Source organism: Staurois parvus, unplaced genomic scaffold, assembly GCF_062004578.1.
Source record: "Staurois parvus isolate SC_StPar_1 unplaced genomic scaffold, SC_StPar_1.0 ptg001573l, whole genome shotgun sequence".
Taxonomy (NCBI): Eukaryota; Metazoa; Chordata; class Amphibia; order Anura; family Ranidae; genus Staurois; species Staurois parvus.
The window spans coordinates 145,882-161,298 of NW_028319369.1; the positions used below are offsets into that span (position 1 = coordinate 145,882).

Below are 15,417 nucleotides of genomic sequence, written 5' to 3' on the forward strand. Positions count from 1 at the left end.
CAAAAACAGGGCACCCTAACCCTCTTGTCTTCAAGGAAGCCTATCCCACATGGACTTCTACCTTCTCCAACTCACCGCCCACAGTTATTACCATTTTTAATCACTTCACTTCACCCATCCTTACAGATTTGTAAACTCTCTCAAGCAGGACCCCCAACCCTCTTGTCTTCAATGGTATTGTAACGGTACTGTCTCCCTTTGGATGGAGGACAATGAGCGGAGGCCAGTGGACGGATTGTCAGAAAGGGGTGAAGGACACTGAGCAGAGGCTAGTAGAGGGATTGGGATGAAGGACACTGAGCAGAGGCTAGTAGAGGGATTGGGATGAAGGACACTGAGCAGAGGCTAGTAGAGGGATTGGGATGAAGGACACTGAGCAGAGGCTAGTAGAGGGGTTGGCAGAGACGTGGTAGAGGACACAGAGTGGAGACCAGTGGAGGGATTGGCAGGAGGGATAATGGACACTGAGCAGGGACCACTGGAAGGATTTACGGAGAGAGGTGGTGGACACTGAGCAGGGACCAGTGGAGAGATTTATGGAGAGAGGTGGAGGACATTGAGCAGAGGCCAGCAGAGGAATTGGCAGAGCAGTGGTAGAGGACTCTGAGTGGAGACCAATAAAGGGATTGGCAGAGAGGGGTGGAGGACACTGAGCAGGGACCAGTGGAGGGACTGGTAGAGAGGGGTGGAGAACACTGAGCGGTTGGTAAGGCGGATGAGTCTGGCAGCAGCATTCATGATGGACTGAAAGGGGGATAATCCATGTAGGAGCAAACCAATGAGGAAGGAGTTGGTATAGTTAAGGCGAGAGATAACAAGGTGTGAATTTGTAGCTGGTGATGTCTTCGGTTAAGAAGGGGCAAATTTTTTTTATCTATTACAGATGTCATCAATCACTGTTAATGAAAGGTGAGGAGGCATTGTTACTCCAGCTTTTCAATAATGCCCCTTCCTTTTTTTTTTTTCTTGGTCTCTTCTGGCTAGTCATATGAGGTTCTGGAGTCTTCTCTTCTCCCAGCAGTGGGCAGTCGACAGCATTGCAGAGAATGGCACTGACATTATAATGGCAGCAATACTTCACAGGACAGGACGACCGGTGTCCTTCAACTTGGAAGAGGACTGGCAGCAGAGCAAAGTTTCCGTGGAGGATAGCACTGGAGGCAGGAAGGCGATTTTCCCCCCCCCCCCCATTGCATCTTTCAAAAAGTCCTTAGTGATACTAAACAGAGAAGTGTTGATTGCCATAATCCATTCACATAAATCATATATATCATGACACTGATATTTTTTTTTTTAGTTTTTTTTTAATCCTCTAAGTCCCTTATTCCTGCAATGCTGTTGTGTGGTCACATGATCTTTCTTGTTCTTTGCATCTGCTGGGAAAGATCCTTGGGAAGGGCTTCTATTGCTACAGTATGAGTCTGTCTGCACAGCCCTGAATGGTGCTGTGCCAGTCGCATATCTAAAAAAAGAAAAGAAAAAAAAAAGGAAAACAGGAGAGCAGTTCAGATTATATTATACATATAAAAAAACTGTTTTACAGCTCCCTATAAGTCTTTGTCTTTATTAAACATCAGATATTTCTTTATTAACCATCAGATGTGTATTTTCTAGGCATTATTATGGTGTAGGCCAGGGGTGGGCAACTGTGGATCTCCAGCTGTTTTAGAACTACAAGTCCCATCATGCCTCTGCCTTTGGGAGTTATACTTGTAATTGTCAGTTTTGCAATGCCTCATGGGACTTGTAGTTCACCAACAGCTGGAGGACCACAGTTGCCCACCCCTGGTGTAGGCAGAGTCAAAGATGAGATGTTTAGCTTTCACTTTGTTCAGATTCGAAAGCTCTTTTTTTACTTTACAGGTATTGGCAATTACATTTTATATAATCAATCATCTTACAATATCCCGCCACCATGATATTTAGCAAATAGGAGGACATGGAGGAGGAGGGAGAGAGGGGAGTGCCATTTACTACTGTGTATACACCCACATGTGTGACTCTACAGTCATGTGGGCTGCACAGATAAGAAAATGGAGGAATTGAGTAGTTTAGAAGGGAGCTGAAACTGGAACATGCTCGGTAGATGACCACAGCTAGTCTACACAATCTCAGGCTGCAGTGAGGGACAAGAAGATGGGAGGGACAGTTGAAAGCAGAATCAACCAGGTATATTTCACGCAACACAAACCAACTTCTTTAGTGGCCTTGTGAGTATGAGCACTCTGTCATATAGCATGTAATGAGAGTTCATCATAGTCTGGGTTTAGTGACACTTTACTATTAGGACTTTGCCTGATAGCGGCAAAATAGAGGCTCAGTCACCAGTGCAAATAATATAGGCAAGAGCGGACAGTCCTGCATAGTGTATCTTCCAGTGATGTAGGGTTTGAGAGAGTTTTTAACCTCCCTGGAGGTATTCCTGAGTGTAGCTCGGGGTAAAGTTTCAGCACCAAAAGCGGTAACCCTGAGCTACACTCGGGAATACCTTGCAGCGCTGCTCCGGGATCTGTTCTTCACTTACCTTGTCCTGCGCTCCCACGATGTCCCTCCTGCAGCGTCCCCTGCCATCTCCTCTGGCCGATGCCGACATCTGTCTTCTGGGTTCCGTTCCCTGCGACGTCGGGACGTATGGGGACGGAAGTGGTGGGAATTTTGAAAATGACAAAAAGTGACATTCACTAAATACACTAAAATCACATAGTATAACATTACTATCAAACCATTTCACATACATTTTGTCCCGAATGCTTTGTCCTGTGCCCTGCCTGCATTTTTACTGTTCTTTCTTCCTGGAAACTGAGAAATCTCCATGGCGTCCATAAAGCGTCCCTTTAGGTCAGAAGCGGTTTTAGATCAGCTAGAGAACAGCGATAGTAAATCAGAACCACTTGCAGAATTGAGTGATAATGATTCGTGGGGAAATTCGTCATCAGACACTGAAAACGATTTTGCGGCTTTGCTCAGTGATGTGTGACCTTGGCGCTCTATTTCAATTTTCAGTGTTTTTGGTTTGATTATATTATTGAAATAAATGTATTATTCTTATATTATTTTTTAGGATTATTTATTAAATTATAATTTATGATTTCATGTTTCAAATTTTATCATACCTGGGATGTTTACTAGACTCTTGTTCGGACAGATTTCAGTGAGTTATTCCTAAAAATTACAGGCCTACAATAAAAAAAAAAAAAAAAAAAATATTTCCATGCAAAAAAATGTACCGCTTTGAGCACAGAAATATGGACATAATCAGACCACTAGGGAAGTTAATGAGCACTCTAGCTGCAGGGGGGAGTAAATCATTTGAACCCGTTTAATAAATTTCACATTCATCCCTAATTCTGAGCACCTCCCACATGCATTCCCATTCAGGATCAGAAGCTTTTGCAGTGTGGATGTAGAGCAGTGCCAGGTTAGGATAACATCTATGGCATTGTGCCCAATAATCGGCAGCCATTGCTCTTGGTAAGGAGTCTGCCCGTCTGTGACCTGCCAAATGAGGAGTGATAGATTCAACACCTTCTATTGCCCCCACAGTAAATGTATCATTCAATAAATACTAAACAGCATTTCCTCTGTACAACAATTACTTTGTAGAATTAGATGAATGTTCGCTTTTTATCATAATTAGAATCTTCTTGTTATTTTCCTGCTCCATGTAAACAGCGGCAATTAACAATGCGGGTCTGTCATCGCATGTACAGGAGAAAGTCAATCTGTGCCATATGTACATTACACATGTCATCGGTTTGTCAATGTTTGACGCAATGTAAATAAACTGCTTTGTAGTCTGAGCTCTCACTGACATGGCGCAGGAACAGCACTGGTCCTATAGATACACGGTGGAATTAGCCGTCTAGTCTTCTAGACCAGTGTAAAACTATCCTTTGCTATGAACTGGTGGCATTAGTGTAGTACAGCCTTTCTCAGCTCAACATGGAGGAACCCTTGAAATGTTTTTTAAATCTTGGGGAACCCTTGCTAAACTTATTGTATCTGCCACTCATGATACTTTAGTGTTAACAGTAAGTTACAAAAAAAAAAAAAAAAAAAAGAAGTAGTAGCGTGCCGTACTTATCTTATATGACACATATGGCTGCTCTATTCAACAAAACTATACTGGGCAATAATAATGAAATAAAAATGAATAATAAAAATGATGGCCACAAAAAGACAGACAGCAAAATTGTTGTATCTCTTTACATCGGCAGTCCCTGAGGTGCTACTCTTTATTAGAGGTCTGTGAAATTCTCTTCTGCGTTGGAGGTCATTGGTGAAGGTCTCCCTTATGTTGGTGGTCAGTAGAAGGATTGCCCTTTCATTTGTGGTTAGCAGCAGAAGGGCTTTAATTCGCTGGAGGTCATTGGGGGAAAATGCTTATTACGCTGACCTTTAACTGGGAGAAGTGCTCCTTAAATTGGTGGTCAGTGGGAAGAATGCTCCTTACATTGGTGATCAGTGGGAAGAATGTCCCTTACATTGGTGGTCAGTGGGAAGAATGCTCCTTACATTGGTGATCAGTGGGAAGAATGTCCCTTACATTGGTGATCAGTGAGAAGAATGCTCCTTACATTGGTGATCAGTGGGAAGAAAGTTCCTTACATTGGTGATCAGTGAGAAGAATGCTCCTTACATTGGTGATTACTGGGAAGAATGTTCCTTACATTGGTGATCAGTGGGAAGAATGTCCCTTACATTGGTGATCAGTGGGAAGAATGCTCCTTATATTGGTGGTCATTGGGAAGAATGCTCTTTACATTGGTGGTCAGTGGGAAGAATTCTCCTTGCATTGGTGGTCAGTAGGAAGAGTGCTCCTTACATTGGTGATCAGTGGGAAGAATGTTCCTTACATTGGTGATCAGTGGGAAGAATGTTCCTTACATTGGTGGTCAGTGGGAAGAATGTCCCTTACATTGGTGATCAGTGGGAAGAATGTTCCTTACATTGGTGATCAGTGGGAAGAAATCTCCTTACATTGGTGATCGATGAGAAGAATGTCCCTTACATTGGTGATCAGTGGGAAGAATGTCCCTTACATTGGTGATCAGTGGGAAGAATGTCCTTTACATTGGTGATCAGTGGGAAGAATGTCCCTTACATTGGTGATAAGTGGGAAGAATGTTCCTTACATTGGTGGTCAGTGGGAAGAATGTTCCTTACATTGGTGATCAGTGGGAAGAATGTCCCTTACATTGGTGATCACTGGAAAGAATGTCCCTTACATTGGTGGTCAGTGGGAAGAATGCTCCTTACATTGGTGATCAGTGGGAAGAATATCCCTTACATTGGTGATCAGTGGGAAGAATGTTCCTTACATTGGTGGTCAGTGGGAAGAATGCTCCTTACATTGGTGATCAGTGGGAAGAATATCCCTTACATTGGTGATCAGTGGGAAGAATATCCCTTACATTGGTGATCAGTGGGAAGAATATCCCTTACATTGGTGATCAGTGGGAAGAATGCTCCTCACATTGATGGTCAGTGGGAAGAATGCTCCTCACATTGATGGTCAATGGGAAGAATGCTCCTTACGTTGATGATAAATAATAAGGCCCCATGCGCTCAAAAACCTAATTACAACTAATATAGGCTGCTGACACCTGCACCTTGTTACCTAAAAGTGAAATAAAGCTAAAAATACAAACCAATATGGTGTAGCGCTCTAATAAATAAACTTACTTATCCCTATTGGGATAAGTAAGTGAAAAAATAGTGAATGAATAAATGGTCTATTAAGTCAATTATAGAGCATTTAATTATTCACTATTTTTTCACTTACTTATCCCAATAGGGATTGGTTCACTATTATATATATATTTATTTATTAGAGCGCTACACCATATTTGTTTGTATCCTTAGGTTGATGGTCAATGAAAAGAATGTCCCTTAGGATAAATGTTACTTACATCAGTGGGAAGGATACCCCAGTCAGAAATTTCCGATTGCTCAAGGAAAGCTTTGTAACCCCTGAAGGAACACTAGGGTTCCTTGGAATCCTGGTTGAGAGAGGCAGCTATAGGACAATTAGATTATTTTACCTCTATATAGGGGCACATCACATTCAGGAAATAAGTGGGTTTTTTATTGTTACCTGCAGGAGCTGGACCACACAGTGGCTAAAACCCCAGCTGTTCTAGAGAGTGTCAATTTTTTGTGGTATTGTGCCAACTGTAATGGGTTCTGCTTGTGAAAACATCACCAAGAACAGACAAAAGTTCTAAGACCCATGTCACATGAGAGAGTTAGGGTACATTAAACAGATTAGAGCACTATTCAAATTTTGATAAATACAGTAAGAAGTTATTTTTATGTTTTATCAAGAACTCAAGTCAATACAGTTTGGGGGTCAATATACCCCCTTCATCAGGGCTTGAAGTCTGGTTACCCAAATCACTGCTGCCTTATTCATTTGGCTTGCATCAAATGTCCAATATCTTTCTGAACTTACTGCCAGGATTCAAGCCCTGATGAAGGGATATTTGAGCCCCTGAAATGTGTTAGAGCTTTTGGCAAATATTTACCTTTTTGCAGGTAAATCTTTTTTGTTTTGACAAATTTAATAGGAGTTTGGCATCTTTAACCCGGGCTCCAGGGTGACCTTGTCTCAGCACTGTTAGTGGGAAAACCAGTGAAGTAGTTCTAGGGAGGCTATTAACAGGGCCCGGTCCTTGAGTAGCATAACATAAACTAAATACGTTTTGTGGTCAGACCTTTGCTTACATTCACTATGTCTTGTATCTTCACACAATTAGACTTTCACTAAGAGACAACAATGTTCATCGCACGCTTTTTTTTCCCCAAATCTAGAAACTTTTGTGTTATTGTTGGAAAATGTTATTCAATCCCTAGTTAAGTGGTAGTAGATAATTGGGCACTTACAGTTGCAAGAAAAAGTATGTGAACCCCTTGGGATTACGTGGAGTTTTGCATGAATTGGGCATAAAATGTGCTCTGAACGTCATCTAAGTCACAACAATAGAAGAACACAGTCTGCTGAACATAATACTACACAAACATTAGATGTTGCCATGGTTTAATTGCACATAACAAGTAAACATTCACAGTGCAGGGAGGAAAAATTATGTGAGGCCCTAGCTTAATGACTTCTCCCAGAGCTAATTGGAGCCAGGAGTGAGCCAACCTTGACTCCAATCAGTGTGATGATATTGGATGTGTTGCTGACACCTGTCCTGCCCTTAAAAAACACACACCTGTTTTGGGTTTACTGGTTTCAAGAAGCACTGTGTGATGTGAACGATGCCTCGCAGAAAAGAGCTCTCAGAAGACCTATGATCAAGAATTGTTGACTTGCATGAAGCTGGAAAGGGTTACAAAAGTATCTCCAAAAGCCTTGATGTTCCTGTGTCCACGGTAAGACAGATTGTCTACAAATGGAGAAAGTTTAGCACTGTTGCTACTCTCCCTAGACGTGGTCATCCTGTAAAAATGACTGCAAGAGCACAGCGCAGAATGCTGCATGAGGTAAAGAAGAATCCCAGAGTGTCAGCTAAAGACCTACAGAAATCTCTGGCACATGCTAACATTTTTGTTGACACATCTACAATAAGGAAAACATTAAACAAGAATGGAGTACATGGGAGGACACCACGGAGGAAGCCATTGCTGTCCAAAAAGAATATTGCAGCACGTTTGAAGTTTGCAAAAGAGCACCTGGATGTTCCACACCACTACTGGCAAAATATACTGTGGACAGATGAAACCAAGATTGAGTTGTTTGGGAAGAACACACAACACTATGTGTGGAGAAAAAAGGCACAGCACACCAACATCAAAACCTCATCCCCACTGTAAAACATGGTGGAGGGAGCATCATGGTTTGGGGCTGCTTTGCAGCCTCAGGGCCTGGACGGATTGTTGTCATTGATGGGAAAATGAATTCCAGAGTTTATCAAGACATTTTGCAGGAAAACGTACGACCATCTGTCTGCCAACTGAAGCTCCGCAGAGGATGGGTGATGCAACAGGACAATGACCCAAAGCATACAAGTAATTCAACGAAACAATGGCTGCAACAGCACAGAATACGCCTTCTGGAGTGGCCCAGTCAGAGTCCTGACCTCAACCCGATTGAAATGCTGTGGCATGACCTTAAGAGAGTGATTCACACCAGACATCCCAAGAATATTGCTACACTGAAACAGTTTTGTGAAGAGGAGTGGTCCGAAAGTTCTCCAGATCGTTGTGCAGGTCTGATCTGCAACTACAGGAAACGTGTGGTTGAGGTTATTGCTGCCAAAGGAGGGTCAACCAGTTATTAAGTCCAAAGGTTCACATACTTTTTCCTCCCTGCACTGTGAATGTTTACATGTTATGTGCAATTAAACCATAGCAACATCTAATGTTTGTGTAGTATTATGTTCAGCAGACTGTGTTCTTCTATTGTTGTGACTTAGATGACGTGCAGAGTACATTTTATGCCCAATTCATACAAAACTCCACGTAATCCCAAGGGGTTCACATACTTTTTCTTGCAACTGTAATTCATACCATTACCTGCTTCTAGACATCCACCCAATTGACGTTTGATAACAGGACACTGAAGACCCGTTTGTTGTTTTGCTTTTCATGTGATGACATCATTTCATGTTTATTATATCTCATGTAACTTTTGAATAACCAATGCCTGTATGTTATACTTTGTGTTTACAGGAAGCTGCAGTGATAATGGCCCATATTGATATGTGTTCCCCCCTGAGCTATACATAATTGATGATGGTGTGCATCAGTCATTCTCTGATCCGGTAATCACATTCCATTGTGTTGGTTTTGTTTCCAGACCTCAGGTGAGAAAGTCAGTAAGCTGAGTCTGGTGGATTTAGCCGGAAGTGAAAGAGCCACGAAGACGGGCGCCGCAGGGGAGCGTCTGAAAGAAGGGAGCAATATAAACAAGTGAGTGTGTGTGCGGCCCTCTGGCTTAATGGGTCTTCTACATAGAATGGCAGATCAATGTCCTGCGCAGAGGTACTGCCATCTTACAGCTTACCGTGTGCTCTATGTCTGAAGAGCGCTGATAGAACACTGCCTTCCCTTCCCTGCATACCTGTGTTCTGTGAATGGAGAGTGCTAATCTAACACTGCCTATTCACTGCATTCTGTGTGCTCTGTGAATGGAGAGTTCTAATCTAACACTGCCTATTCACTGCATACTGTGTGCTCTGTGAATGGAGAGTTCTAATCTCACACTGCCTATTCACTGCATACTGTGTGCTCTGTGAATGGAGAGTTCTAATCTAACACTGCCTATTCACTGCATACTGTGTGCTCTGTGAATGGAGAGTGCTAATCTAACACTGCCTATTCATTGTATACTGTGCTTTGTGAATGGAGAGTTCTAATCTAACACTGCCTATTCACTGCATGCCCTGTGTTCTGTGAATGGAGAGTGCTAATCTAACACTGCCTATTCACTGCATTCTGTGTGCTCTGTGAATGGAGAGTGCTAATCTAACACTGCTTATTCATTGCATACTGTGCTCTGTGAATGGAGAGTTCTAATCTAACACTGCCTATTCACTGCATACTGTGTGCTCTGTGAATGGAGAGTTCTAATCTAACACTGCCTATTCACTGCATACCCTGTGTTCTGTGAATGGAGAATGCTAATCTAACACTGCCTATTCACTGCATACTGTGTGCTCTGTGAATGGAGAGTTCTAATCTAACACTGCCTATTCACTGCATACTGTGTGTTCTGTGAATGGAGAGTGCTAATCTAACACTGCCTATTCACTGCATACTGTGTGCTCTGTGAATGGAGAGTTCTAATCTAACACTGCCTATTCACTGCATACTGTGTGTTCTGTGAATGGAGAGTGCTAATCTAACACTGCCTATTCACTGCATACTGTGTGTTCTGTGAATGGAGAGTGCTAATCTAACACTGCCTATTCATTGCATACTGTGCTCTGTGAATGGAGAGTTCAAACTAACACTGCCTATTCACTGCATACTGTGTGCTCTGTGTCTGAAGAGCGCTAATATAATACTTCTTATTCACTGCATATCGTACACTTTGTGTTTGGATGGCTGCTAATATGCATGTAAACGAGATATCTGGAATATTGTGTCTGTTTGCTCTCATTTACAGTGTATGTAATCACTCACAATTATTGTCTTCTGTTTTGGTCCTTTTTTGTCTTGAAATATCCCACTGAGAGGATAACTCTGCAGCACAATTACATACCCCCCCAAAAAATAGACCATCAAAACGTATTGTACCCAACACTGGTCTAGATAGATAGATAGATAGAGATATATATATATATATATATATATATATATATATAGACAGTTTTGCTTCAAGTTCTTAAAATTGTGCTTGAAATTTGCACGTTTATCTGGTTAGAGTTTTACTTTATCACATCCTTTGCTCTGTATCTGGGGTTCCAGCTATTTATTTGGGGTGCAGTGAATGCTACGTACGTTACTATTTGCTTGTCTGCCCCATTAAACCTAACTTTTATTTGTCATTCAATGAACTCAATCATTGTAAAATTTAATCTGTCTTAATTGTATGTTTTTTTTATATAGCATATATTTATTATAAAATCTATTTTGCACTCCATAAGAATTCACAGTGCCATTCCATTTGATTTTATGTTGTACTGATGACATCTTATTGCTGGCATAAGATCACAATACTGTTGGTGCTTTGTGTATAGGATTTTTAATATTGAGAGATGAAGATGACAAGAAGTTCTTCAGTTTTATTTTGTTTGTTTCCCAACAGATCCCTCACCACCCTGGGCTTGGTCATCTCTGCCCTGGCAGACCAAGGAGCTGGGAAGAATAAGAATAAGTTTGTTCCGTATCGGGACTCTGTGCTGACATGGCTGCTGAAGGTAAGTATGACCTTGTTTTGTCTTTGTGCCCCAGTAATGTTTATATCATGACATACAATGAGTACACACACAGTTTCTTTTGTAACAGTTGAAATAAAAATTTTTCACATTTTACATTCTTGCTGTTTTTATATCCTCGGATACACTGAGGGAATAAGCAAAGAGGGACACAGGCTTTATGCCTGCACCACTTTTCCAAAGCTGGGAAAATGGAGCAGATTGAGGTCCGCTCTAGCCTAGTTTTCTATATTGAAAACTTTTGTGATCCTTTTGTTAATAATGAGCTATCTGCTACCTGTTCTATGCTGTGCCCATGCCAGCTGAGTGCAGGAGGGAGGAGGATGGCTGATAACCCTGCAGGACTCATGCAGTGTATTTATTGCAAAGATAAAGATGCAAGTGAACTACAGGTGAAACTCAAAAAATTAGAATATCGTGCAAAACTTCATTTATTTCAGTAATGCAACTTAAAAGGTGAAACTAATATATGAGATAGACTCATTACATGCAAAGCAAGATAGTTCAAGCCGTGATTTGTCATAATTGTGATGATTATGGCTTACAGCTCATGAAAACCCCAAATCCACAATCTCAGAAAATGAGAATATTACATGCAATCAATAAAACAAGGATTGTACATAGAACAATATCGGACCTCTGAAAAGTAGAAGCATGCATATGTACTCAGTACTTGGTTTGGGCCCCTTTTGCAGCAATTACTGCCTCAATGCGGCGTGGCATGGAAGCTATCCGCCTGTGGCACTGCTGAGGTGTTATGGAAGACCAGGATGCTTCAATAGCGGCCTTCAGCTCTTCTGCATTGTTCGGTATCATATCTCTCATCTTTCTCTTGGCAATGCCCCATAGATTCTCTATGGGGTTCAGGTCAGCGAGTTTGCTGGCCAATCAAGCACAGTAATCCCACGGTCATTGAACCAGGTTTTGGTGCTTTTGGCAGTCTGGGCAGGTGCCAAGTCCTGCTGGAAAATGAAGTCAGCATCCCCATAAAGCTCGTCTGCGGAAGGAAGCATGAAGTGGTCCAAAATCTCCTGGTAGACGGCTGCGTTGACCCTAGACTTAATGAAGCACAGTGGACCAACACCAGCAGATGACATGGCTTCCCAAATCAACACAGACTGTGGAAAGTTCACACTGGACTTCAAGCATCTTGCAGTGTGTGCCTCTCCATTCTTCCTCCATACCCTGGGTCCTTGTGCCTCTCCATTCTTCCTCCATACTCGGGGTCCTTGGTTTCCAAATGAGATGCAAAAGTTGCTCTCATCAGAAAAGAGGACTTTGGACCACTGAGCAACAGACCAGGTCTGTTTTTCTTTAGCCCAGGTAAGACGCTTCTGACGTTTGTTGTTCAGGAGCAGCTTGACAAGCGGAATACGACATTTGAAGCCCATGTCCAGGATCCGTCTGTGTGTGGTGGCTCTTGATGCACTGACTCCAGCCTCAGTCCACTCCTTGTGAAAGTCCCCAACACTTTTGAATGGCCTTTTCCTGACAATCCTCTCCAGGTTGCGGTCATCCCTGCTGCTTGTGCACCTTTTTCTTCCACACTTTTTCCTTCCACATAACTTTCTATTAATGTGCTTTGATACAGCACTTTGGGAACATCCAACTTCTTTTGCAATTACCTTTTGAGGCTTTCCCTCCTTATGGAGGGTGTCAGTGATGGTTTTCTGCACAACTGTCAGGTCAGCAGTCTTTCCCATGATTGTGATTCCTACTGAACCAGACTGAGAGACCATTTAAAGGCTCAGGAACCCTTTGCAGGTGTTATGGCTTAATTAGCTGATTAGAGTGGGACACTTTGAGCCGAGAATATTGCACCTTTTCACAATATTCTCATTTTCTGAGATTGTGGATTTGGAGTTTTCATGAGCTGTAAGCCATAATCATCACAATTATGACAAATCACGGCTTGAACTATCTTGCTTTGCATGTAATGAGTCTATCTCATATATTAGTTTCACCTTTTAAGTTGCTGCACTGAAATAAATGAACTTTTGCACAATATTTTTTTTTTTTTTTTATTTCACCTGTATCTGTAGACAGTTGACATGCCCCAAGTCCAGTCTGACAGAGACCCGTAGCAGTTTTTTTATATTGAAATCTGTCATTAATCCTTTCATTAGGTGCAGAACCAACCAGTTTCTTTTCCATTCTGAAGAAGAAATTGATGGCATGTTGCAGATAGACCTGAAACCGGTTTATCTGCTTAGTCGATATGGCGCATGCCACTCGTGCCTTTATAATGGTGCTTGAAGCATAATTAATTCCCCAGTTATGTATTCCACTAGTGGCTGTATGTTTCCGACATGGCTAAAAGTATGAGGAACCCCTTTCCAAATAATAAAGTTCAGGTATTTCCAGTGAGGAGGACTAGTAATGCTACAGCATACAAAGACTTTTTAGATAGTTTTGCTCTTCCAACCTTGTGGTAACAGTTTGGTGAAGACCCTTTTCTGTTCCAGCATGATTGTGCCCAGTGTATAAAGCCAGCTCCATAAAGACATAGTATGACCAATTTAATGTAGAGGAAATCAAGTGACCTGCACATCAGAGGTGATAAACACCTCTGGGATGAAGTGGAATGCCGATTGATAGCTAGGTCTCCTGTGTACAAAGTCAACTTTGTAAAGATGTGGTGTGACCAGTATGATGTGGAAAACCTTGAGTGGCCTACACAGAGCCCTGACTTAACGTTACTAAACACCTTTTGGCATGTAATGGAACACTGATGGTGACATGCACTGTAATCGGGGCCAGATTACAGCACGCACACTCCGCTCCTCACAAGACCTCCTTCTCTCTAGTTCCCTGGTCTCCTCCTCCCATGCCCGCCTCCAGGACTTCTCCAGGGTGTCACCCATCCTCTGGAACTCCCTGCCCCAACCCATCAGATTATCACCTACTCTCCTCTCCTTTAGGCGCACCCTGAAAACCCATCTCTTCAGGGAAGCCTACCCCGCCCCCTGCTAACTTGCCGACCTCCTCCACTCTTCCTACCACTCCATCCCCCACAGCTATCTCCTCCTGTGCCACCATCCCCTCCCTCCTAGATTGTAAGCTTGAAAGAGCAGGGCCCTCGATCCCCTCATGTTTTGCATTGTATTGGTATTGTTCTGTCACATGTTCTGTCCCCTTTGTAATGTACAGCGCTGAGCGAACTATTGGCGCTTTATAAATACTGTATAATAATAATAATAATTATGCCCAGTTGGCCAAGGCTAGGCTATTGCTCTTCCTTGTATAGCTATCTTATCCATCTTACACTGTGAGAATTAAAAAGGATGGTGCAGATGTAAAGCTGATTTATGAATAACAGAATGAACCTAATAACAACTGTATCAACATGAAAAGACACATTGCCTGTCCACATTTTTCCTCTGCACTACAAATGTCAGAATCAGAACATTGGATTGGCCAAACGGGAAAGAATGGTTCATCAGTGTCGCTCTAGCGATCGTCAAACCTGTGTATGAGCCCCCATGCCACAGGGCCTGAACGACCTGAAATGACGCATCACGGAAGCCGTGAAATCAATATCTGAAGATATACTGGCATGAGTCTGGACAGAGCTGGATTGTCGTCTGGACATCTGTCGTGTCTCACATTGAACATTTGTAGTGCAGAGGTAAAACTCGGGGAGTTAAAGTGATACTAAACACAGACTGTTTCATTTACATTCTCCCTTCTCTTTCTGTATGTGGCTGATGGCTCTGTAATTCATTTATTTTAAAAAAGTACCTTTTTCCTAATCGATATACAGCTGTCACATGACCCAGCTCTTTACCAGCCTGTCTGCAGGGAAACAATGACAGAGGAGCTTCTAGTCCTCTGCTGCTGGTCACATGTTCAAAGTTTAAAAAAAAAAAAAAGAAAGGAATAAGTCTTTGGGATACAGAGTGAAATAAGGATTATTAATCTCTTCACGCCGGCCGAACGCAAATGTGCGGCCTTCCGGTGTCTGGGCCTAGACGCCGAGCGGCTGAACATTTGCGTTCTATTACAAAGCGCGCGCCCTGCATGCTTTCAGCACACATGTCCAGTACTCGAGGAAAGATCCCGATCTCCTCTTTCGATCGGGACTTTTCCCGATCATGTGACCGCCGTGACGACGCGTCACGGCGGTCACATGACCCTAAACCCCACCCCACCTCCTGGCTTCTGAAACATTTAAAAGGCTGGGAGGCGCCGGCATAAAGGGGGTTAATAAACTGTAATAAATCGTCATAAAATATATATTTGAAATCAAATATTTTTTTTTTTTTTGGCAATAGCATGGTGTGGGTGGATTTCTGTCAGTCACAGGCTGTATCACACCCCTCCAGTCTTTGTCTTAGAAAAACAGTGAAGTGAAGCCTCCATCAATCAAGATGTAATATCTCGCCCCCATTGCGTTTAGCTGGTTAGTAGGCATGGAGAAGGAAGGCGGAAGTGGGCTGTCATTTGCCACTGTGTATACACCCACATGTTTGACTCTATAGTCACATAGGCTGCTCAGATGTGATAGGAAGGAAATGCTCAGCATAGAAAT

The 15,417-nt window shown here is 42.5% G+C and overlaps 1 protein-coding gene across 1 annotated transcript in view; it reads left to right on the forward strand.

The window, feature by feature from the left end:
• LOC149435234 (kinesin-like protein KIF13B) overlaps positions 1–15,417 on the forward strand; it is a gene marked incomplete at its 3' end in the record, with an annotated part of 253,576 nt that overhangs the window by 90,866 nt on the left and 147,293 nt on the right. Inside the window, exons 9-10 of the mRNA XM_089662874.1 lie at positions 8,804–8,916; positions 10,757–10,868. Of these exons, the coding sequence (XP_089519000.1) occupies positions 8,804–8,916; positions 10,757–10,868 (225 nt within the window). The remainder of the gene's footprint in view (positions 1–8,803; positions 8,917–10,756; positions 10,869–15,417) is intronic.